At 37.8% G+C, this 25,680-nt stretch overlaps 1 protein-coding gene across 1 annotated transcript in view; it reads left to right on the top strand.

Annotated features, from left to right (window-relative positions):
* Positions 1-25,680, top strand: part of ZZEF1 (zinc finger ZZ-type and EF-hand domain containing 1) — a gene marked incomplete at both ends in the record, with an annotated part of 57,170 nt that overhangs the window by 23,245 nt on the left and 8,245 nt on the right. The window contains 26 exons of the mRNA XM_082008792.1: positions 250-331; positions 957-1,158; positions 2,312-2,460; positions 2,849-3,089; positions 4,628-4,707; positions 5,922-6,015; positions 6,587-7,103; positions 7,757-7,921; positions 9,182-9,301; positions 10,159-10,320; positions 10,989-11,118; positions 11,394-11,532; positions 11,743-11,908; positions 12,387-12,649; positions 13,680-13,852; positions 14,434-14,581; positions 15,138-15,277; positions 15,729-16,006; positions 17,080-17,254; positions 17,783-17,915; positions 19,608-19,804; positions 20,384-20,503; positions 22,343-22,531; positions 22,884-22,984; positions 23,487-23,622; positions 24,769-25,128. Of these exons, the coding sequence (XP_081864918.1) occupies positions 250-331; positions 957-1,158; positions 2,312-2,460; positions 2,849-3,089; positions 4,628-4,707; positions 5,922-6,015; positions 6,587-7,103; positions 7,757-7,921; positions 9,182-9,301; positions 10,159-10,320; positions 10,989-11,118; positions 11,394-11,532; positions 11,743-11,908; positions 12,387-12,649; positions 13,680-13,852; positions 14,434-14,581; positions 15,138-15,277; positions 15,729-16,006; positions 17,080-17,254; positions 17,783-17,915; positions 19,608-19,804; positions 20,384-20,503; positions 22,343-22,531; positions 22,884-22,984; positions 23,487-23,622; positions 24,769-25,128 (4,660 nt within the window). The remainder of the gene's footprint in view (positions 1-249; positions 332-956; positions 1,159-2,311; positions 2,461-2,848; positions 3,090-4,627; positions 4,708-5,921; positions 6,016-6,586; positions 7,104-7,756; positions 7,922-9,181; positions 9,302-10,158; positions 10,321-10,988; positions 11,119-11,393; positions 11,533-11,742; positions 11,909-12,386; positions 12,650-13,679; positions 13,853-14,433; positions 14,582-15,137; positions 15,278-15,728; positions 16,007-17,079; positions 17,255-17,782; positions 17,916-19,607; positions 19,805-20,383; positions 20,504-22,342; positions 22,532-22,883; positions 22,985-23,486; positions 23,623-24,768; positions 25,129-25,680) is intronic.

The raw sequence follows: 25,680 nt of genomic DNA, 5'->3' as shown, positions 1-25,680 counted from the left end.
TTAAAATTAGCACCCACTACCAATTCTGAAGGGTGGGAAAGTTCTGCAGGAAAGCAGGTCTGTGTTAGCTGACTGTTACATTGAAACATGAAATAAGTTCCTTAACAGTCACGTGAGGCAATGCAGGTGCGGTTCAGAAAGATGTGACAGGGTACACTGAGATGCAGTACATGTGACAATCCAAAAGCAAACATTTTCACCCAAAACTTCAAAAGTAAATTTGGAAGTAATGAATTGCAATTTTCACAGGTATGATTACCTCGAGTTTACTGATGCCAGAGGTGCAAAAACTCGTTACGATACAAAGGTTGGCACTGAGAAGTGGCCTAAGGTGAGCACCTTTTAAAATTCTGAACTAAGCGATATATCCCATCTTAGGAAACTTATGATTCTTGTGGAAAACCCACTGTCTAAAAGGATGTGTGCTTGTGTGTGTGTGTGTGTTCCCTCTCAAAGGTGGGGGGCAGGAGGTGAGGAAGAAAGTCTGCAGTGATGCAAATAAAAGGAGTGAATGAGCAAAGAATCCTTCTTGGTTATCAAATGAGCAGTCAGTCAAAACGAAAAGTAATAATCATGTTTAGCTGCCAGTAATTACATGGGTAAAACTTAGTCATTGACACTCTGCCCTCACAACTTTTTACATCATGAGACAAGCATAATGCTTCCTGCAGCTACGTTCTTTCTTCAATGACACCTACTCAAGTGGGATGCTGCTCTACTGTTTTATGGCTCCGACTTCTAAAGCTCAATCATCTATAAAATTTCTCATTAAGCTATTGAATAGAAATTTTACCTGCTTAGTATTGTGGGTTTCTCATTCAGGTGGTGGGGGAGATTAGATCTGTTATGGACAGAACATAGTACTGAAAAACCGCAGTTGCTGAAGGAAATTCATTACCCTGAAACGTCTTCCTGTCATGTATATTTGGCAAAATGACTGTTTTGTTGCTCTGTAGAAAGTGACCTTTAAGGCTGGCCCACGGCTGCAGTTTCTCTTTCACTCTGACAGCAGTAATAATGAGTGGGGCTACAAGTTTTCCGTCACTGCTTATGGCCTACCAGATGTTGCTGTTTCTTGGGGCCTGGATTTACAGCTTCTTGTATCCCGGTTGATGGGGCGCTTGGCTTCCCGAAGTATGGCACTGAAATCTCTACGAGGTGAGTGCGTTTAATAGCTCCAGAAGTTGTGATGCTGTATAAAAAAAAAAGGGAGATACAAAGATGTTGTGTTTCAATTCCCCTGTGAAAATGAAGTTCCTTTTGATTTATCTCTTGACCGAAGATGGAAGACTTGATGTATCACCACTTAACAAAGTTTGGGCATTGAGCTGTACCCCCTTCTTGTGGCAAGCCTGCCTGCTCTTCTGTGGGACTACTCCGAGAATATCACAGGGCTCACTGTGATTGCTCTAATATTCAGAAGCCAATGTTAGGGAGACATGGACACCTGGAAGTAATCATACTAGGCTGAATTACATTTGTGAAGTAATATGAGAGTTTGCCCAATCTTCTGCTTTTCCTGTTCTTTTTTCTTTTAAAATTGTTCCCTAGTTCTATGATCCACCCAATACTGGTGGTGTGAATATGGAGCCAGCAAACTGGAGAAAAAAAAAAAAAGAGCTTGGAACACAAATTACTTAGTTTCCCATGAGCATTTGGTATTGATTTAAATTTGAATTCACAAATTAAGTTTGGTTAATTCCAGAAGTTAAGTACACTTGGGATTTTTGGCCACTGAAGAGGTCAAAACCAGAACGCTTTTATCTAGCTTCCTAAATCTGAATTCATTCATGACTTTGGAGAAATCAAACAAGGTTAAAGAGTTCATGCTGCAATCAGGTGGTCAGGACTTAACTTGGAAAATTAGGCAGGTACTTACCTGTGAACGTAGAGAATGAATTGAAGTGTTCTCATCATAGAATATTTTTTTCCTTTCTTAATATGAGCATGCTTACAAATAGCAAATTATTATGTCTTTAGTAGGAAAAAAGCTTTTAAACTCTCTTGCAAACTGGGGAGTTTCTATGGTTATAAGTACAGTGAAAATGTTTAAATTCAAGTCCTTCCACAATGTAATGTATTGTCACTGTAAGATAAGATATTGTTGCTATTGTTAAAGAAAGGGTATATCAGTTTTCTGTACCACATTAGAGAAACAGAAGTTAACAAATGTTACTAAACTACTTGTTCAGCCTATTTGCATTACCTTTTTTCCCCCCCTTTGGATGTTTAACACTTATTATTTTCATTCATCTGTAAAAAAGAACAAAAATATTTAGTAACTGAAGTATCTGTTCTGAATTTCTTGCAGAAGTAGGCAGTGAAGCAGACTTGCCTCCTTTGAAAGTAACATCAGTTCTTAATTCTCCTCTGTGGAAACCTGTCTTCAGGCATCAGATGTGTCCTGAGGCACTCCCGGGAGCCAGTCAAAGCAGTGGACTGCACCAAGATAAAAAGGAGGTACTCGCACCCCTGGTTTTGTCTCATTGGCATGAAATCCCTATGTATCACACAGTTCCATTCAGACTTAATTAGTTGATATGTCCTTAAGCGTATGCTATTGTGCTAAAGTTGTCATCACTTGTGCTGTTTAATTCAAGTATCAAGGAGGAAAGAAACTGTAGTTCTGTGCCCTTTACTAGTTTCCATTTTCATAGAGCCATGGAATGGTTGGGAGGGACCTTCAAAGATCGTCTAATTAATCTCCCTGCCTTGGCCAGGGACATCTTTCACTAGATCGGGTTGCTCAACTGTAGTACATATACTGCTAATTGACTTAATTGTAGAAATGAGCTGCACCAATTTTTCAGCTAATATTAAAGTAAATGTTTTCTAACATTCTTTCCAGGCTAGGAGCTCTCGCCAAGATGACTGCCGTAACTTTCTTGTCGACTTTGCAAAATCAGATACTGCCCAGGACTTCAGTGGGCAAAAATCTGAACTTTTCAAAGGACTTATACAGGCATGTGAAAAACAGACCCCAAAGACAGATACGGTTGCTGGTTCTACTGTTGATCAAGCTGTGAACTCAACATTTGCTGCTTTGGTGTATCTCACTCCAGATTTATATGAGAAGCTTCAAAAATACGGTAACTCTAATATCAGACTATCTTAATAATGAAGACTTAGAGTTTGTAAAAAGCTATCTTGTAATTCAGTTTATAAACTTTGAAAGATCAGTTTACTGTGACAATTTTTAAAAAGGTGTTCTATATAAAGAAGTAATCGTTTAAGTAGACTCTCTGTAGTCTACTATCTTCTAAGTAGCCTTATCGCTAGAGTGTTTATTTTTTATTAATATATGCTTTTATATTCTGAGGTCTGTCCAAATACTAATAACCATCATAAGCTACTGACTAAGCCTTACAAGAATACACCCAAAGAGAATAGTGATATCTTCTGGGGTTTTAAATCGGAACAATGTGGCTCCAAGTGATTAGAGGTTCTTATATAATTTTCCACTCATTGTATCTTTTCTAAAAAGCCAGCACCAACTTATATATGTTCTTAAATGCTGGAGTTGGAGGAGGTGTGAATTGCCTCACAGAATGGTATACTGCAGAAACTAACCCTGGCATCCTCAAAATATGTAATCTTTTAAAAATTCATATATATTTTTTAAAATAAAAGGTAATGTTTTGTTTCTAGCTTGTAAAATGTCCATTGTATTACAATTTATATATTTTCAGTAGGTAAAATGAAAAACTTTTTAACTTGCACCATGCTTCCATTAAGCTTATTGATACGTTTGAAGTCTTGGATAATAAAGTGTTACTTGGTTTTGAAGGATTTCACTTTCAGTCACAATTTTGAAGCTAAACATCTTACATTGTGTCAATCATTTCTACTCATAACTTCATAGCTCACAAAGACTGACTTGATGACTAAAGTGGTTATTGCCTTTAGCCATTTTGTCTATGTCTAACAACTGATCTAATTTTGTAAGTAAAATTGAAAACTGTGGTAGCTTCGGAAGATATTAATGAGTGGGTAAGATCTCCATCCTACTGTTGTGTTAATAGCTTCACCTGTTGATCCTGCTGGGGCAGACTGATTTCAGGACCCATGTTCACCATGAACACCATGTTCACGTACAAATGATGCTGAAAATAAGAATCAAAAAAAAGGGGGAATGGGAGAGGGAAGACCCTGAATAGGAATGTCTTTTTCTCAGTAGTCCTTGTCAGCCCAGTTTTGATGAAAACTGTTTTGTCAGGTCTTTAATTTTTGTAAATTGATTGTGAACCTTGAAAGTCCATTCCAAGAATTCATAGCATAAAACAAGAGGGGAAAAAAAATTGGATAACTAAATACATATATAGTGCTTTAAGTTAATACTAAGCACTTCTTGATTATTCTGATATCAGCCATCACTGCAGGCATCAATTTTGGGAAGAGATGAAAGATATTCATAATTTAACTTTGCAAATAACTCTGTCAAGATGCAGTTTATGTATTTAAGGCATCTGAAAGTTCGCAGGTTTTATTCCCTGTTTTTCTTACAGGCATAGTTCCAAGTATTGACTAAGGGATGAAGGGGAAGGCTCTAGCATAATTTTAGTTAAGTAGTCGAGTTGTGTAAAAAATGGAGCTGTAAATAAACAGGACTCTTCTTTCTCATTTTCAGTCAACAGTGGAGGCAAGGTGCCTTTGAGTGATGAGTTTGCACAAGTATATTCCCTGGCTGATTCAATTAGAATATGGATGGTAAGATCACTCAGGAGGATATCTATTAAAGTCATTTACCTTAATATTTTATAATGCAATGTTCAGGAGTTGGGTGGAACTGTGTTTTTCTTCAGTGATTCTAGGTCAACTGTTTTTACTTAGGAAGAACATGTATTCACTTCAGAACTTTAAACATCTAAATGGGTTCTTACACTTGCCTCCTGTCCTCAGCCCCAGATGTGTCATTATGAGTATTTAGGACTGACTTTGACTCAAAATCAGTTAAATTTCTGTTATTTTTCAGCAAGAATGTGTGTTGTTAATTAGGAGGGTTCTTATATAGCAGTTGGAGTTCTTTTGAGATACAGCATAGAAAGAAATCTGTCTTAAACAACACTCTCACAGTAATACAGTGCTAGCAGAAAAGGAAATAATTGCTACTTTGACAAGCAAGTAACTGGCTTCAGTTCAGAGTATGTTTTTTTGCGTGCCATTTTCCTTGAAACATAAGCCTTATGTCAAGAGCTGGTGCCATCAGCTCACAGCCTGGTGAGAGGTGTCTGTGTCATCACCTGCAGCTGCAGAGACCAAAATTCATTTAGATTTCACTAGTCTGCAGGAGTTTCTAAATGCTAAAAAATATGTGGCCTTTGAGAACAGCTAATTCAGTCTATGGCCTGCTTTTCTGCTACTCCTGTGAGCCCTTCAGACTTGGGCCAGCCAACTTACCTGTTCTAGTACCTTGTGACCTCCTCCCTCTTTTCTGCCTGCAAGAGTTCCTGGCAGCTTGGTACGCAGGAGATGCAATGAGTGCAGATACGTGTGGAGATGAGTGATTGCATTGTACCCATTGCATGACGGGTGATGTTTGCATCTGACATTACTTGCTACTTAGATGACACGATGCTTTTGGAGAATCTTATCTCAGGACTAGATGTATATCTTTTCCTGAGAGGTGGGGCTAAAGGGGAAGCCGCCTTTTTCTTGGAGGGCTGGTGCACATCCAGTCACAAGGCAGGGAAGGGTCTCAGCCTACAAACTTAGAGCATCTCAGTATGAAGCTGGGTTATCTGCTCTGATAGTCTAGGCCCTGCTCTTTTTAGACTACTGTGTGTTTTGTTCTACAGTAGGGAGTAGTAAATACTGTCATCTGTTCCTGAGATTAAATTCCTTTAACGTGATGCAGATACATACTGCATTGCTGTATGTATCGGGGGAGTCATATTTTAACTATTGTAACATCCTGTCTACAGCTGGAAATGAAGCAGAAGTCCCTGATGGGTAGGGGAAATGACACTGAGGAGAAGCAGAACACAGAAGCAAGTGAAGTGAACCCAGAAACTCTTGGTAAGTGTTGCCTTTCTAAATGTATTCGCATTCCAGGCAGTTTAGCAGAGCATTGCCTTGTAAATCTTAGTCATTATTTTTGCTGTAAAAGGTAAGTTAGCAACTAGGGTTACTTTTTAATACTTTAAGAGATAAACTAGTATACATTACATGAACTGTCTGGGATCATGTTCTGCTATTCTTTGCAGAAAATAGTACATGAGAAAATTCTGCAGGGAGTGACCTCTCACTGGGGTCACCTGGTTCTCAACTTAGGTTCATCTATTTTTGTAGATACTTGTTACCACAACTAACTGATTTTAAAATAGTAGCTGATTGTTATTAGAATAAAATGTGTTCTCATTGACTACTGTGTGCTTTGTATGGTTCAGTATGATTATTCAAATTTAGCATTTGGAATTCTATAATTATGTAACTGATAGCATCTTGATCAATATAATAAGAAAAACAGTATTTTCTAGCTCTCTTGGCTCAGAAGAAACAAGATAAAATCACTTTCTTCCTAAGCAGAAGATAGCAAGTTTGGTGTTCTATTGTCGTGATTTTAACTCTTCCAATTTTTATGCTGCAGCAAGACTTTGTATGCAGAAGAGCCTTTTGTTACTGAATTTTTTGCCAGTAAGAGCAAAGACGAAAGATTCCGCTTCAGACAGTCTAGAAGCCCAAGATATTGATTATGTCCAACACTATATCAGTGATAAATGCCAAAGAAAAGATTCTGATGTGGACACGGACTTCCAGGCAGCATACTCATTATCTTTCAATGGAGTAACTCATCCTGTTTCGAAAGAGGGGGGACAATTGACACAATACGATACGAAGATTAAACAAGTTCCAGACCCCTTCCAAACAGAAGAAGCATCTGCATTTCATACTAAGCCTGCTGAGAATACAGTTTCACAGCAAGAAGATATATCATCACCTCCTTCCACTCCTACGCGAAAATCTCAGTTCAGCCGTGGAAGACTAAGGCTGCTGTCTTTCAGATCAGTGGAAGAGCCAAGACCTGTGCCTACTGTGAAGGAGAAATATCCTATATTGAAAAACATACTAGACTTTATTAAGGATCAATCACTTTCACATGAAAGGTAAGGAAATTGAAAATGTTGCCAATTATAAAATACAGAAACTTGTCTTCAGACCTCTTCATGTGGAATAAAACATCTTTTAGCTGCAAGATAGCATTGAAAATCATTTTGTATATAAATAGTTGTCAGACTTGTGAATAACTGAAGTTTTATACAGAAGTGTGTAGGGTTGTGTAGAGAGTATTGTTTCCTTTGATTCGCTTCTACCATGTAGACGTTCAGAATATGAAAAACAATTTGTTGGCTCTTACTTGTCTTGCTTTCTGAGATCTGTTTGCAGTGGCATTGTGCTTCTGATCTACAAAGAGCGAAGACATGGTACAGCGGTACAAGAAATCCTTGATACCAAATATAGAGCAGTTGCATCTCTTACTAAATTACTGGTTATTCTGAAAATGTAAATCAAGAGAGATTTCCAATTCTCAGCTTGTCTATTTTAGGCTGTCAAACTTGGACTGGTGGAGGAAGTGCTGGATTCTGGTTGAAGCTTTATCACTCACTCCAACTTCAGTTGTATTTCAGCACTGGTGTATTGCAAATTTAGATACCAAACTCTTGTTTAACTAGTCAAATACTTCCTGTATTGTGATTTATTTGGGTTATTTTAAGCACAATGTTTTGAAGTCCTCATAGATGTTTTTTGTTCTTTGTAGTGTTTTAAAGGTTCTTGCTTTGAGAAAATCCCAAGGGCAGAGTATTATGGAAGTGCTCAAGATAATTCACCGGTGCCTAGACTCACTTGGGCGGCCACACTGTTTTCATCCACCGTGTGTACTTTTTCTTTTAGAACTTCTAGCCTGTCAGAAAGATTTTACAAAGTAAGTAATTATTTAGACAAGCCGCAACCATGTGATTTAGTATTTATTAGTCTTTGTGTTCTCCCAGTCATGTATATTGAAAGCGGTAGAAAGTTATTGGGTTTTAATCCATGTGGATAATAAAAATATGACCTGAGGATTAGTTTTTAGTCTGCTATGCATATCTTCTGTGCTTCATTTTAAAAAAAAAAAAAGAAATATTTTCAAGCGGGACTTAGTTGTACATCTGTTCATGCCAGTGGGTATCATGTGGTTGAATCGCAGCATGGCTACATAGAAGTATCTTTACAGTTCCAACCAGATCACAACAAACTCAAGAAGATTGTAGTATCTTCCATTATTGCTTTAGTTTAAGTTCCTGTTAATTCTAGACTGGTTTCTTTCTTGTCCAGTAAAGCTGGAGTGATCTAACACATTGAACTTGTAATTACTTATGTAGCATAGCTTCTTTATAATTTTTGTGAACTTACTTTGTAAATCAAGATAATGTCTATCTGGCAGAAGAACTAAGCTCCAAGGATGGTGCATGTTATATCTTGTTAGTCAAGCACTTGCTTATTCATAAATTTTCATAACTTTGGATGTGATACCTGTACAAGACAAATTTTATTGTGGGGTGATACATTCCACTCGTGTGCCAGAGGCTAAAGTGGCGGACATGAGAGCTAAGGTCTGCAGTGCTATTAGCTATGTGCCAGTTATAGGACATGCGCATACACACACACACACGAGGCAAAAAAATCATGTCAATTATATGCACGCTGTTGTTTGAAGCAAGGAAAGATAATTTGAAAGTTTTTTCAAATTTTATGTACAACTAGAAAGCACTATCTCAAAGCAGGAGCTAATACTATGCTGTCTGGTTCGTGAATTTAGGTCTGATTTCTGCTGTGTGTCTGGACAGTGCTGTCTGAACTCTGTCAGCTGATTTTCTCACTTCCCAAGAGCTTTTTATGGCACTGATTTCCTTTAAGATATTGATTAGATTTTTGTAAAGCACCTTTTTAATTTGAAGGAATATTCTTTCATTAGTGCCGTGAGAATATTCCCTTTGCCTGTTTTGTTTCTTAACTTCTGATTCCTGGTACAGGATTCTTTTATCTTTCTTTGGAAGTGGCAGACTGCATTTTAAACAGAACTAATATCCTTCCCACTTGTGGGGAGTGTTTAAAAGGTTGTCTGTTTTGTAAAACTTGCACAAACCATGCTACCTAAAATGTAGTGAATTCTAGACTACTAAACTAAGTCTTTAATTTCTAGCTACTTTGGAAACTTGGAAGGCTGTGGCGCTGAGCTACACAAAGAGATTCGAGAGTCCTACTATCAGCTTGTTTTGTTCCTGGTAAATTCTGTGAAGGGATTTAGTACTATTAATGACAGGTATAGTACATTGCTTGCATTACTTATGTGAGATTCTTTTTTTCTGTTCTTCCTCACGTCTTCCCATGTAACTTGTTATTTATTGTTTAATTCCTTAATTAAGTTTGACTATAATTTGCATTATTTACAGAACTAAACAAGGAGCCTTGATCTTATGATCAAAAATGCCAGGTTCCATTTTTATTAATACTATGCAGGAAAGCACAATAAATTTATCAATGTTAAAACCTTGACTTACTGCATTTTGCAGTTGTCATTCTGCGATGTGCTTCTGAAGCTTAGCGGTACAATACTAGAAACAGCAATTGTGGAATACTTTGGTGAGCATAACGCCACAAGAAATACCACAATTCTGCAACCATGAATTAACGTTAAAGCTCATGTTTTGGTAACATTCTGGTTAGAATTGCTTGGCTTTATAGCCAGGTGTCCTAAAGAAATGAGAATCTTGTGAGTATAATGTCCATTTCCCTCCTAATAATTTCCAAGTCCTTTGTCCAGTTTAAACTGAACATGGCAAAGGTTTCGAAGGGAGCAAGTTCCTGCAAGTATCAAGAAAATGTACTGCAGAGAAGAAACAGACCCTCTTGCTAATACTCAGGCTATAGCATGAGCTCTGTTTCAGCTGGATCCATAGAGGATAGCATTTTTATTTCAAATTGTACTGGCTATGCTTCTTGCTAAATTTTGTAAGTTTATGCATTAGCAAACCTGAGTTTCTGCCATGTAGTTAATTTAATGCAGAGTAATGCCTGGAAATCAGTGTCCAGTGATTGTCCGCCCTTGCTCCCCAAATACGCTATTTCAACTTTAGGTTAGAGCTGTCATTTTTTTATTGTCTTGTGTTTTTTATTTAGATCATTGCTTCCTGCCTTATCATGTGTGCAGACAGCTCTCCTTCACCTTTTGGATATGAGTTGGGAACCGAGTGATCTTTCCTTCTTTGTTGAGATTCAGTTACCACATCTTCTTGTGGCTACATCACAAGAAAACATAAGTATTCATGACAGTGTCATTTGGTGAGTCAGGAGGAATGCAACTTTCACTTAGTACTGACTATTGACACTATTTTTACCAAGAAAGGCTCCTGAATTTTGTGCCGGAACAAGCAGTAAAAGTACTATTAACAAGTATGGCATAATTTTGGCCAGTATCCAAGGGCTTAACTGAAGTATTTGAAATTTTTTGCAGCATTACTAGTGCAAAAACTATTAAAATTTTATCTTTAACCTGATTACTGCTGGAATACTTCACTTGTTTAGCAGTGTAGCAGGAGGTAGGTAATGCTGTCTCTTGATAAATATCAAATGTTTTTAACGCCTGCATATTGCAATTTTGTGGTAGTTGTACTTCTTACACATGCGCAAATGTGAAGCCCAAAATGCTTTTAAAATATCTTACCTGATCTGCTAGCATTACCAAAAGCAGTTTTGTAAGTAGATTTTTTTTTTTTTTTTTTTTTGCATTATGGTCCCCATATGTGTTTAAGAATTTGTCACAGAGGCAAGAAGCACTTGTCTATATGGTCCTTTATTAACCAAGTGAACTGGAGTTCCAACAATTCTGTTTTTATTAAGATGTTATAGCACATTGTTCTTTCTTTAAAAAAAAAAAAATAGTACCCCAATTATATTAGAGGGAAGCCTGATTGCATTCAAACATGATTTTGAGCTTGCTTTTCTTTTAGTCAGTGGAGTGAAGAAGATGAAATTGCAGACTACAAGCAAAACTGTGAATGGATGGATGAATGTCAGGATGTAATGTTTGAGACCTGGTATGAAAAGATAGCTCAAGCTGACCCAGAGAAGCAGAGAAAGGTGACCTCATGATTTGCTTATTTACCTGCAGAAGGGGTAAATAGGAGACTTTTAAAAGCCTAAAGGAGAGAAAGGAATCCTGCTTAAACTGATTTTTTTTTTTTTTTTTAATGATTTGGATCCCTCGCTCCTTTGTAGGCCTTCAAAAGTCTAAAATGATGAAAAGATCCCCATCCTTTTTTGGCAGGGGAAAGTGTTCTGCTTTCTGTCTAAAAAGAGCTTTCTCAAAGTCAGAAGATAATACTCAAGTAAATTGTGTTCGTATATTGCTCTAGATGCACATGTTTGTTGCTCGTTACTGTGACCTGTTAAATGTGGACATATCCTGCGATGGCTGTGATGAAATTGCACCGTGGCATCGCTACCGCTGTTTGCAATGCAATGACATGGATCTTTGTAAAACTTGTTTTCTTGGTAAGAATCACTAAAAAACCCCTCAAAACCCTATATTTGAAGGCAAAACAGTGTCTTCTAAATTATACATAAAATAAGGTGAAAATCTTTTCTTCTGGATATTTTAGAAATGTTAAGCTTTTCTTTTCCTAATCTGAATGTGAACTTGAAATTAAGAAAGATCCTATATCAAAAAGGATGTACCAGGAAATTTTACATTTTTCTTTACAGGTGGAGTTAAACCTGAAGGACATGAGGATGACCATGAAATGGTCAACATGGAGTATGCCTGTGATCACTGTCAAGGAGTTATCATAGGCCGGAGAATGAACTGCAACGTGTGTGATGACTTTGACCTTTGCTATGGATGCTATTCTGCAAAGAAATACTCTGACAGGTATTAAATAAGTGATTTTGTTTCCCCCCACTTCACTTGGCAGAAAAGCAATAATTAGTGACTAAGTACAATCAGTCATTCACATGTTGCTTCTCACAAGGTTGCGTCTGACATCAGAACATCTAGGGAAACATAGCGAATATAGGACCAGTTCAGCAAAAATTTCTGCAGTTTGGAAACCTGCCCCAACCTCTGAAGTAACTTAGTAGCACTTGTTTTCTAGCCATGGCTATGAAAATTGCCGGAGGAGAGTCATCAACCCTGAATGACAGGATAGAAGTAGTGAACACTGCTGTGGTTAACAGCATAGGTTTCAGTGCTTGACACCAAAGATCTTTAAAAAAAAAAAGTCTACAGTTTGAAACTCCGGAATATGCTGGGTTTTTCAGAGTTTCCTGTAAAGGTGTTGTGTGTTACTAACTACATTGGTTAGCAAGAAAGCGGCTGCAGTTCAAAATTATATATCTTCTTCTTTCAGTCACTTGCCCACTCACAGCATCACAGTGTATCCGATGGTGACTATTCGAATCAGTGACCGGCAGAGGCTCATCCAGCCATATGTCCACAATTATTCCTGGCTGTTGTTTGCGGCTCTGACTCTCTACAGTGCAGATCTGGCAAATGGGGAGGAAGTAGAAGGAGAGAAACTAGATTCACGGGTCCTCCGTCATGCCAGAGTTCTGCAACATCAGTGCATACAGCTCATCGGAGACTGCTTGATGAAAGCACAGCACGGAAAAGGTGAGTCAGCTCCTCCTTCACTGAAACAATGGTTTCTAGCAAGTGTCAGAAAAGTCTGTCATTACTCACTTTGAAGTTTCCAAAGGAAAGGGGAAGCTACTGTGTACCTCACTGAGAATAACTGTTTATGTAGAAAGCAAATGTAGAACAAGTGTTGTTCAGGGTCATTGGAACATGGAAAATAGGGTGCTTGAGAAAATTAATTTTATGCTTACATAAATATTGAAGACAACTTGGCAACTCTTTGGTGTGTTTTTTTTTTTTTTTTTCCATCATAGATGTTGTAAAGGGATCAATCAATATAGCTTCACGTTCTGTTACTGATGTGTTACTGGCAACTGAAGGACTTAAAGGAAAGCAAATAACTTGGTGGAAAATGTTTTTTTGTTCTGCATCTCTTAGCAAGATTTTTTTTTTAACCTTTTTTGTGGTGTGAGAGAAGTTTCTGGGGATGATGTCCCTTTGGAAATGAGGATTTCCGTGAACTAAGACCCAGTACAGAAAATAGGGTGATACAATAGAGGCCTGTGTTGAATATATCAAAAATTCTAGGCTCAAATTCAAATAAACTTACTAGTGGGTTTTTTGATCAGCTCTAATACAGCTGAAATACCACCACCACCAAATACTTACGCGTACTCATTATTTAATCTGATTTTTTTACTGTACAGTTCTACTTTTTAAATATTTAAGTGGTCAGAAGATTAAAAGCTAAGACAAATTTCATTTACCTTTCATAATTTAATGAACTTTAATTTAATTAAACATATCTCTAACATTTTCTTAAATTAAGACTTCTACCCGGATGATGTCTTTGAGGTGGAAAATGTCACCACCTGTTCATCACAATATTATTTAATTGAACTACATAATTAAGTGAACATGATGAGGAACATCTTTTTGGTAGAATTGATATTCAAAAGCAATGTGAGGGGAAGTTTGCAGTTCTCTTTCAAAATGTTTCAGTTCTGCTTTTGGCCTATCTTGCCACTCAACAGCTAAATGGCTTTTATATCTTTCTTGCTTTCAGGTCTGAAAAATTTAGCTCTCCTCTGCATGTTACCAGAAGGTGAATCCTTCTCAGAGAACACCACTGTTTCAGTCAGTCCTCCCACAGACGATGCTCCAAAAAGTCATACTGGTGATAATGCAGGGAAGGGAAGGGATGAGAAACCAAACACAGGCTCTCTTATGCATTGTAATGTAAGTACCCGTTCTTCACAGAGCCCCTGGTATCAATGAGATGTGTGATCTTCAGAAGCTCAAGCATCCTATTCTGGATACGTAACTGAAATAATGGATCATAATGATTTCATGTGTAGTTTAATTTGGGGGGCAAGGGGACAGTTGTTGGTTGGTTCATTTTTTCTTAGATCCAGCTGATCAAAGACGAAGGCATCACCTTATGTTCTTACAGGCGACTGATTCACAAGAGCATTGCAGGGAAGGGGCAAAGCACATACTTTCTGGAAGGACTGTTGTTTCCCTTAGTTGTTAGCACTGTTTAGGTAGGAGAACTAGTTTCCTGCAGTTTTATACAGTGTATAAAACTCTTACAGTGTAATAATTTTATGCATAGAGATATGAGAAAAATAGAAAAATGTATTTTCACTGTATGGAAGCTTAAGACATGTACACATCAAGAAGTTCTTAACCAATAAAGGGTTTTGATACTTGTGGAAAAACGTTTGTCGAATGCAGATGACTGGCTGCTTCTTTCCATGGCTGTTTCTGCAGGTATTAAGTTTTGTTTTAATCTTTTAGTGCCTTTGTTTTATTTTTAGGGGAAAGGAGATGCTCACAATGAAATCCAGTTTCCTGAAGAAGATAAAGTAGGAAAACAAGGAAATGGAAGCAAAGCTGTCTTTGCAAAGAAAGCTGTTTTGAGACAAGAGTCAGACTTGTCTGTGGACGATAATGTTTCTCCAACAGGTAAAAGATTATTTCTCACTTTCCCTGTCACAGAAATTCATATGCAAAGCAAACAGCTGTTTCTTTTTGTTCCTAACTCATTTTTGTGTATTTGCAAATGTCCTTAATGCAAGTGAGCTGTCTGCTTTGTAAAAACCTGCCAAGCATACTGCTGTGAACAACTGCTACCTTGCAATTAGTTTAAAGGATGCTGGAAATGGGAGCAGAATTCCACTACTATATATCCGTTTATAGAGATTATAGTTCCTGTTGGTCTAATACAATACTTGTATTTGGAACCAGAAGTTAAGTGTCCTATAAAGACTAGTATTGTTAGAATTATGATAGTAAAATGGATCTGTCCATAGTACTGTCCTTCATGTTTTTTAATAGATGGTGTACATCTCTTTACCTACTATCGTTTATATACTTTTATAAAGACTTGATTTTCAAATTTTAATATCATTTTTTAAAAAGGGCTTTTATGCTTAGACTGTACTTATAAAAAGTAAGGTACCACTTTTTTGATTTTTAACGTCATTTTGGGGATTGTCTTCTTTTGTTTTAATTTAAAAAGCAGATGACTGCCTGTCCGAAGATTTAGCCCAGAAGCAAGCAGAGAAGGTTTTAATACCTAGCCAGGAGCAAGTGTTTGCTGAATGCTCTCAGAAGAGGATTCTAGGATTGCTGGCAGCTATGTTACCACCTTTGAAATCAGTTAGTTATTTTTACTTTCAATCTGTGTGGTTTTCTAGATATCACAAATAACATGAATAAACTTCATAGCGAATTAAATGTGGGAGGTGGGCTCTTGTTGTTTACATGTTACAAAATGCAAATCATAATGTCGTAAGACATTTCACATTACGAAAGAATGTAAGGGCTCGTTCCTGCATGGGGGGAGAGGGAAGGGAATTTTAATTTAGCTGTTAAAGCAGTCTATCTTGAGTGTTCAACACCTGCAAAGTTTAAACCATAAGCTTGGGTTTTTGTGTCAGGTCAGCTTAACAGGTCAACAACAGAAGTAGGAACCTAGTTTCTCACTTCCTTTTGTCCCATTTGAAAGAGCATTAGAATGGAAGATTTTTGTATGTGCTATAATTCTATGACTAAAAGTCTCGTTTTCTTTCCCTGCCTTACTGAGATTTTTTTTTTTCTTTTTCCACAGGGCTCTACAATGTCTCTGATTAACCTGGAACAAATACTTCCACTGATGTTTCAGGTTGTAATCTCAAATGCTGGCCACCTAAATGAAACTTATCATTTAACATTGGGACTTCTGGGCCAGTTAATCCTGAGACTTACGCCTGCAGAAGTGGATGCTGCAGTGACTAAAGTCCTTTCAGCCAAACATAATTTGTTTGCGGCAGGAGATGGATCTGCGGTGCCAGAAGGCTGGAAGACAACTCATCTTCTGTTCAGTTTGGGAGCTGTGTGTTTAGACAGGTGCTTTTTACTTTAAACCTATTAGTTGCCCTCTGATGACTAATACTGATTTTCTTTCACGTGTGCCTCATGCATAGGGGCTTTTCAATAGAAGGCCAATTAAAGCCGTACCTTGATCATGGGCAGGGCTTAGCATCTGCAGCCCTTGTTACAGTGAGAATCTCTTAATTTCCTTCCAAAAGAAGGCTGTCTGTTGAAGAGTGACTTGATTTCCTGTGCTTACCTATGTAGCATGTTATGGTGGAAGAAGTAAGGTTTTGAAACTTCAAGGAAAAGCGAAGTACAGTCCTGTTTTTTTTTTTTTTGTATGGCATTAATTGTCTCCCTTGAGTTACTTATCTCTTGTGTAACTTGGGAAAGGAGGAGAGTGTGTCATGTGGTAACTATCACCGGTACTGAGTTTAGGATCTGGCCCTTTTATGTAAGAATATTAGAGAAAGATATTTTTGTATCGTAAAACTACACTGGAAACGGCAAAATATGACAGTGTTGTTTTTCATTGTAGCTATGTTTTATAGGGAAGGTCCGTAAGCCTTTCTTCCTTAAGAGCTTCCGTAAGTTCTTAAGGCTTCCATAAGCCTTTTCTTCCATAAGAAAAGTATATGAAATTTAAAGGCAGAATATCCACAAGATCAGCTGAGTGAAAGGATTTTCTCAAAGACTAGGTTTAGAGCCAGGAGGCCAGTCTTGTTAGATTATTTGTGTAGTCCAAGAGAGAGAGAGCAGGTAGTCACATACGTGGTAAATAAACCATTCGCGGTTGTGCGAAGAAAAACTTCTGAGCCCTAAACTAAAATTAGGAATTAAGGATTAACAATGTTCAGGCACACTTTGATTTGGGACTGTAAACCCTTTAAGAAAACAGGGTAGTATTTATGCTGTAGTGATGAAAAACAAAACAGAATTCATGTGTTGGCTGACAATGAAAGTTCCGAATATTTGGAAAAATTGTTATATAATGATATGAAAGCTATAGCTATGACAGATTAACAGCGATACGCTGTCTTGAGGAAAAATAGTTTCAGGTAAGTCTGTAGTCAGCCCTCCTAATACAGACTGCTCTTGCTTTCCAGTCGTGTAGGTCTGGACTGGGCAAGCTCCATGGCAGATATTCTTCGATCTTTGAACTCTTCTGCGCAGTGGCATAATGTGATCGCTGCTTTCACTGACCATTGCATTAAGCAACTGCCCTTCCAGCTAAAGCACACCAATATCTTCACTTTATTGGTGCTGGTTGGGTTTCCTGAGGTAAGTGGCCTATTGATACTAAAGGACACGAAATTGGTTAGAGCTCTTAGGTTTCTATTTCTAAATATTACGGATTTCATCAATTGGGGACATCCATTATAAACTGTCAAAACACGGTGTATGTCAGAGTTCACATCTTTCCACTTGCGCACAATTAATGTTTATCTAATGAAGAATAATGTAGCTGGTTTTGCCTTGCGTTTCTTTGAGTGCTACTTACAACTAACACAAGAAAACCAGCTTAGTATGTTTGAGTATTAAAAAGGGTGTTTTATACAAGTGAAACAATCCAGTCTCGCTCTTGGTAGTAATAACTCTGATATATTGCCTATGTAGCATTAAGTTGGTGGTTGTAGGCATTTTTTTATAGAAGTGAACTGCCATTTTCTAAAGATCAGCAAATACCTGGCAGTGAGCAGATTGTTCAGCTAAAAAATACAGTAAGCAAATGTAACCAATATAAAAGATGACTGTGTATTTACAAAAAAGTATTCCAAATCATAACTGAAAGCTTTGCTGCAATTTCAGGTGCTGTGTATGGGGACTCGTTCTGTGTACGTGGATAATGCTAATGAGCCTCATAATGTGATCATCTTGAAGCATTTCACGGAGAAAAACAGGGCAGTTGTTGTAGACATCAAAACCCGCAAGAGAAAAACAGGTTCTGTGACATTTTTACTTTATCAAAGAATCACAGAGTATTTCCTTACAGTTTCTTATGGATACTCAAAAGCATATTTTGACTAGACTGCTTTTATGCAGGTCTGCAGAGTTTGAATTCCATTATTAGTAAGTCACCTGATTTTCTGCTCGTAGGTTAAACCAAATTGTGAAGTTTCTGCAGTAAAGATTGTAGAGACTCATTTTCTTTTTAAAACTCTTCAGAAAAGGACTTAGGAAACTGTTGACTATTTTATTAATTGAGAAATCTCCGAAATAGGCTTTTAAGCAGTTGTTTCTATTTTGAGATTTGTTTACTGCTTGTGTTTTCTCCTTTACAGACATGTGCTTAATGTTTTAAAACAAATGCAAATTTAAAAAATGCACATGCTGCCTCTGTGTAGTTAAGTGCTGCTACATAAAGGAAAGGTACTCAGAGCCTGAACATTTTTGGCATGGTCCATTTTGTTGCTCCAGAAACACTCTGCATTTTTATGAAGTGCCTATTTCCATCTGTGGGAAAGAAGTGCTACCTACTGGCAAATGAAGACTAAGAACAAACACAAACATACCCTTTATTGTCTGGGTGCTTCTGAAATGATGCTGTGTTGGCTGACTTTCCTAGTCCTGTAAAAAAGTATGCCATGAGGACAGGCCTAACTTCTTTAATCATGTGCTTTATAAAATGTCAGGAGTCTATCTTCTCTGCTTTCGTCCTGTCTGAAAGAACTTTTCAGTATAGTTTGGATGCCCCTAAAATTTGAGACTAAAGTCTAAAGAGAGTTACACAGTATGGAATAGAGTATCTTCCAGGAAATGTGTGTGGATATTTTAGAGTAATCCATTCTAGGACGTATCAGTAGAATATGTTGGCTTTTATGGTGTCTAAAGGCTATTAAAAAAAACAAACAAACAACACCAACAAAACCTACCAGAAAACGACAACAAAAACCCAAAGCTAGATGCTGTTTCCTGAGTCCCATTCATAGTACCAGGGAGAATTTTCTTCCTGTATTTCACCTTGTTTAAAAGTTCAGTCAAGCCAAACGTTCAACATGTAACAAATCGGTTGGATTTCTAGAAGCAGGGGCTTTCAGCTTTGGCATACGTGACCTAATATTGTGAAGTTACTAAAACAAAGGTTGTCCTAAGATTTGACTATTGAAGTTGTTTAAAAGAGACTTGGAAAAATCAACAGACTAAACTGCCTTTTGATATTGAAGAAAGATTTGAATATAAAAGCTTATTTTTTTTTTACTGTTGACATTTTAAATGTTAAGATCAGCAAGATTTATTTCATCATTTCAGCATATCAATTGCAGGTCAGAATTTTCCCCATTTTAATTGTAAAATACAACACGTGCTGTTTTGTATGCTGTTTATGTTCAAATATGTGCAGGCAGTCAGCTGTTGCCAGAAGTTACCCAAGGGGTTTTTAACTTGCACTGAAAAATGAAATATTTCATTGAATAGTCAAGAAATTTGAGATAATTTCAGAACAAGAGCATAATTTTGCCACAGCAAAGCAGATAAGGGAGTTCTTTTATAATCTTTCTTGTGTGACTGTGGTATTGGAATGTACTTCACATATGGATCATGTTTGTGTCTCAGCCTACTCATATCTACTGGTAGGAGATGATTTCACAACTTTTTAGGATGAACCTAGTGAATTATGGTTTTTTCTCTCTTACAGTGAAAGACTATCAGTTGATTCAGAAGTGTGGGCAAGAAGGCAGTGATTCCCAGACCCAGCTGAGACAGTACCTCCAGCACTTTGCTCTTATATCCACACACCTTCTGCAAACCAGCATGGACAGTAGCTACACTGAGGCAGTGGAAGCAACTTGGGTCTTGTCACTCGCTCTAAAGGGACTTTACAGAACGCTTAAGGTATCTTTTGCCTGACACATAGAATATAGAATAGATAAATAAAAGTTTGTATTCTGTCTTGCACAACAGGAACTTAAGTATTGACTAAGCACATCAAGAAACTAACACAAGTTCATTCATTTCTCTCGCAGTTGGCTGAAAATGTTGCTAGGCTCTAAGTAACATTTTTGAGTCTGAGTTGAAAGTTGGATTGCTTTTCCTTTGGGGGGCTGGACCATTCATGAAAGCTGAAGAAGAAATTTATCAGGATAACACTTCATGGAGTGAAGCTTTCTTAGCCTTTTCTTACAGCTGAAATATTTGCAGAGGGAATTTGTGTGTTTTTTGGACTGTCAGAGCAAAACAAACATCTAGGTCCTACTCTGTATGTCATAGATGATACTCTTAAGGTATATGGAGGTCTATATTTTGGGGTGGGTTTTTTTAGGGGAATGAAAGAAAAAAATAATTCCTACCATAGTTCATGTGAGCAGGAATTTTATGTGAGGCCATGTGATAAGGCCATGCAAACATTGTGATGCATTGTTCCCTTTTTATTTATTTATTTATTTGTGTCTTTCTGTCTGCTTGTGTGTATAGATTCATGGTTTTAAGGAAATCCAAGCTGCCTTTCTCCAGTCTGGTTTACTCAAGCTTCTAGTGAAGAAATGTAGCAAAGGAACTGGCTTCAGTAAGACCTGGCTTCTCAGAGACTTGGAGGTAGAAAAATAAGTTACGTTATGTAAAAAGTCAGGCTTCACACAGGGGGATGAAAGGTTATGGCACTGCACTTCCCTCTTGTGAAGAAAGTCTCAAGAGTATTTCTAATTCATCTTTATAAAAAAAGATCACTTAACTGTATCCCTGCATCTGCCTTTCTCTGTCCATCGTAATTGTGTAGATAATAGTCTAGCTTCTTTAGAGCAGGCGCTGATTTTAATTAATCTGATTGTATTTGAAAGAAATTTGCACGATGAGGCATTAATCACCTACTTGGTTTCTTTTATGAATTTTATTTAGACTGTTCTTGAAAATTCCATTCTTCAATTTAAAAAACAATAATTAATCTCAAAGAAAAACATTACTTTGTACATGTCAGTGAGTAATGCGAGTGTTACCACAGTGCAATATGGGGAGATCAATGTGTATGTGGGCACAGTCTTTCTGAATGTTCATTAATTGCTGGAAGATAAGTGTGGTTCAACTGTTAGTTATATTTTATCATAGGCAAGAGTTGTGTTAATTCATACTTAGGACTGTAGCAACAATGAGAGAGAAAATAATGGAATTCCTCTGAAAGTGGTTGATTAGAAATACTGCAGAGTCAGATCTGGACTGTGGGATCTTGCTGCCTCCTGACCTACAGCCAGAGACCCAGCCCTGACTCGGAGGTGTCCCACCTTCCTCTCTTCTGGGCAGCACCGTACCAAGTGGTCTGCCCCAAGCACTGTAATGTCTCACCGTAGCTCTGCCCGTGTTACTCCTCAGAGGCTGACAGAAATTGGAGGATCAAGGAAGTGTGTAACATTATTTTCTTCCTGTTACGAGTGCTAGTGTTGTTGGCTGTGCTGAAGCCAAAAGTATGTTTTCAAAGGAGAAGAGTGTGTAGGGGCATCGCTGGCTTTTTGGTGATAGTCATCTCTGCTCTGTCCTTGTCTAAGAATCCTCAAACGTTTGATGTACTGAAATGGTTAAATAATTATTTTCTCAATTTTTTACACTTTTGGCTAATCACTTAAATTGTCTTTGTAGCAGTATGGAAGTTGTAACTCATTTATGACGTTGTGTTGTGGTTTAACCTCAGCTGGCAACTAAGCCCCACAGAGCCATTCACTCCCTCCCTCCAGTAGGACGGGGGAGAGAATTGGAAGAGCAAAAATGAGAAAACTTGTGGGTTGAGATAAAGACAGTTCAGTAGGTAAAGCAAAAGCCACATATGCAAGCAAAGCAAAACAAGGGATTCATTCACAACTTCCCTTTGGCCAGCAGGTGCTCAGCCGTCTCCAGGAAAGCAGGGCTCCATCATGCCTAACGGTAACTTGGGAGGACAAATACCCTAACTCCGAACAACCCCTCTTCCTTTTTTCCCCCAGCTTTATATGCTGAGCATGACGTCGTATGGTATGGGATATCCCTTTGGGCAGTTGGGGTCAGCTGTCCCAGCTGTGTCCCCTCCCAACTTCTTGTGCACCCCCAGCCTCCCCACTGGCAAGGTGAAGTGAGACGCAGAAAAGGCCTTGACTGTGTGTAAGCACTGCTCAGCGATAACGAAAACATCCCTGTGTTATCAACACTGTTTTCAGCACAAATCAAAACCATAGCCCCATACTAGCTTCTCTGAAGAAAAATTAACTCTATCCCAGCCAAAACCAGCACATGTGGGAAATGGTTTGGTTTTGTGTTTTGGGCTGTTTTCCTTTTTCTTAGGTGCTGCTTCTTTTTAGAATAGCATGTGTTAAGCATTGTCCAAGTCTTATAATGTTCTTATAAAATGCTGACTGCAGATACACTAATAATATCTACAGCTGTCACACCATATGCCACCTTTTTTCTGTTTAGATTTTGTCAATAATGCTGTATTCCTCAAAGAAAGAAATCAGTTCCCTGGCTGAACGTGAGGATACTGAACTGGAAGAAAGGGAGCAAGATCAAGATGTGGAGCAACTCATTGTTGGTCCTGTTGATGTAGAGCAGAACAAACTTGATCCACTGGAGGGTTTGGATGAAGCCACCAAAATATGCTTCTTGGTACTTGTTTTTATCTCTTCTGAAATTACTGTGAATTTGCTGGTTGCATAAAATATTTGATAGCTTATAGGACTTATTTTCTTCTAAACTTACAGAATATGGGTTTATAATTTCAATGTATTGTTATCTAAAAGAAATAGAACTTCATACTGGGACTACAGTAATGAACACTACAAAGTCATTGTAAAGCTTTTAGCTAAATTCTTTTTTCATTTTTACTAATCCAGATATTAAGCTCATTAATTCTCTACTTCTATGATAGGTGGGAAAATAATACCTAGGTCATCCTTAAAGGCACTTGTCTGTCTTTTTCCTCTGTAATGTCTTTTTTTTGTTAATTCTCCTTGCCCAGATGACACATGATGCGCTTAATGCACCTCTCCATATTCTTCGAGCCATGTATGAGCTGCAAATGAAAAGAACAGATTCTTTTTTCCTGGAAGTTCAAAAGAGGTAAGATGTATGTGAAAGTCTGGGTCCAGCAGAAAACCAAGGTTACTAGGTGTGAGTAATAACCTAAAATCTAATAGGTGCTGAATAGAAATTGTTCCAAGGATAGGATTTGATTTTCCTGTGTGAAAAAGTAAGGAAATAAACTCCTAAGCTGCATTTACAGAAAAAAGTCACCATCTTCTGAAATATGTTGCACGTTCTTTTCAGTATGGTAACTCCTGTGTGAAGAAGAATGGAGAGCTTACATGTGGCTTTTAGTAATCAAAGCATGTCATGGAGCCACCGTGTCCTCAGAGATGAGCAATTTTATAACATGTAAAACCTTTTACGTGTTAGAACAGGGAAGCTAGTTAACATAATATGATAAAAATAGGTAGAGTTTAATGAATCTTTCTAAAACAGAAGGTGGGAAGATTAATTTGCATTTAATTGCACTAATTTAGTTTGCATTACTTTCAAAACACGTTTGTGTATTTTTTTTTTTTCTTTTGCCTCTTTTAAGGTTTGATGGAGATGTAATTACAACAGATGAGAGGATCCGAACACTGGCTCAGAAGTGGCAACCCAGCAAGCGTTTGAAGTTGGAGGAGCAGAGTTCAAAAGCAGTAGATACAGATATGATCATCTTACCCTGTTTGGTATGTACGTCTCAACAAAAAGAAGTAGTTGTGAAAGAATTAGGCATTGAATAACTTTGGTTTTGTTTAGTAACTTCAAATCTGAGTGGGGTTTTTTTGACATCTGAAATTATCTGTTGTTAATATTTTCTGTCAAAATGAATAAGCAGGTACAAGAAGACCAAGTATTTCTTCCTCGTAATTTCTTCCTTAAGGAGGTAAGAGAGCTTGATTCTCAGATCAGGAAAACAAATTGTGATTGCATGCTGTAATTTCCTCTCCTTATACAAGAGAGATTGTATCTAATTACTGTAAGCTTATGCCGTAAGTGTTACTGTTTTACCATACTATTGTTATCGTACAGTAACTTCAGCAGAACAAGGAAGCAATGAATTTGTCTTGTAAAGTAGGCACTGCACTTGCAAGCTTGATGTTTTCCATTCAACAGCATGGTTCCACAGCTCTTTGCTTTATTCTGGGTGCTGATTCCTGGCTGTCTGGCCTCACCAGCACAGTTGTCTATCAGTTGGCATAGCAAACTGGATCAAGGGCTTCCTCAAGTAGCTTCACGTAATTATAAGAAAAATAAAAAAAAAAAATTAGGCCTTATAACAGCTTATACAGAGGCTGTAAAATACCTACGCCTGGAAATTCTCCAAACTTAACTGGACAAGGCCTTGAGTTTGAAGTTGGCTCAGCTTTAAGCCAGATTTGGACCAAATGATCTCCAAAGGTCCCTTCCAGCTTGCCTCATTCTGTGTCACAAATAGCGTGACACTTTGTTGCTTTACTTCTGTAGGTCAGCTTAGATTTCTAACCTGAAGCATTAATTTAACTGCTGTTTCTGCTCATATGTACAGTCATGAATGCGTCAGTGTGCAGTGAAGTCTGACATAAACAGTCTTTTTGAGGAATTCTGTCCCCGTAGGTGCATGAGTGATCACACTCTTGTATTCTTTGATGCATCTGATTTTCAGTATGTAAAAGACAAATTCATTTTGGGGGGTTTGATTAGATGGCCTTTAAATGTCTCTTCCAACCCAACCTATTCTATGATCCTATGATTTGTAAGCTCAGCTTTCTGTCCAATGGACTGGTCAGATATTGAAACAGAAGGAAGTAAACTGTTGAGAGCCTATTTTCAAACTTGCATTTCTCTTTTTGCAGTCAAAGCCTGCACTCTGTGATAAAGCAACAGAAGAAACCAATCCGGTCGCCCAGAAACTTATAACCAATACAGAGAGTGATCTACAGCTTAGTTATGCCAAGCAACGTCGCACTAAGAGTTCAATACTCTTGCACAAGGAGCTGGACTCGAGAAGTAAAAAGGCTGTGAGGGACTACCTGTATCGTGTAAATGAAGCAACTGCTGTTCTTTATGCCAGGCATGTGCTGGCGTCGTTGTTAGCTGAGTGGCCAGATGATGTGGCAATAAATGAGGAAATCCTGGATCTTAGTGGCCCAGCCCATATGACGTACATACTGGACATGCTTATGCAGCTAGAGGAAAAGCAGTTATGGGAAAAAGTAAGTGGATTTCACTTATGCATGCGAATAAGCCCTGTGCCTACATGCCATGAGACTCTGACTAACAAAAAGACTTGCTGTTCCTTTTTTAACTAAATTGAAACTCCAAAATTTAAATTAGTTCTGAAGAAGCAGTTGGAATCTGTCAGTGTGTTAATGTACCGCTTTTGTTAACAGAAAATGGGAAGACTGGCTCCTTGGAGACAATTTCAGTTACGAAAGGGCTATATGGGAAAATAAACCTTACAGAGAAATTGGTAAAATAGGCAGTCCCATTTTGAGAGCTGCTTTTTGTTAGATCTCAGTGTGTGTATTGTAATACCTGCTACTCCACTGAGCTGACTGTTACCGTGGTGGAAGTGATCTTGGGATTATAATAGAATGTTGCAATGAAAATGTCAACTCAATGCTTCACAGCAGTCAAAGCAAATCAAATGCTGGAAATCTTGAAAGAAGGAATTAAAAATAAAACAGAAGGCATTGGTATGCCACTGAACCAAGAGTGTGCTCTCATCTGGACTACAGCATGTGACCATACTCCCTCATCTCATT

Source organism: Phaethon aethereus (genome assembly GCF_964289735.1).
Source record: "Phaethon aethereus genome assembly, chromosome: 19".
NCBI classification, from domain to species: domain Eukaryota; kingdom Metazoa; phylum Chordata; class Aves; order Phaethontiformes; family Phaethontidae; genus Phaethon; species Phaethon aethereus.
The sequence above is the reverse complement of the archived record's forward strand: the minus strand, read 5'-3'. Positions and strand labels throughout refer to the sequence as shown.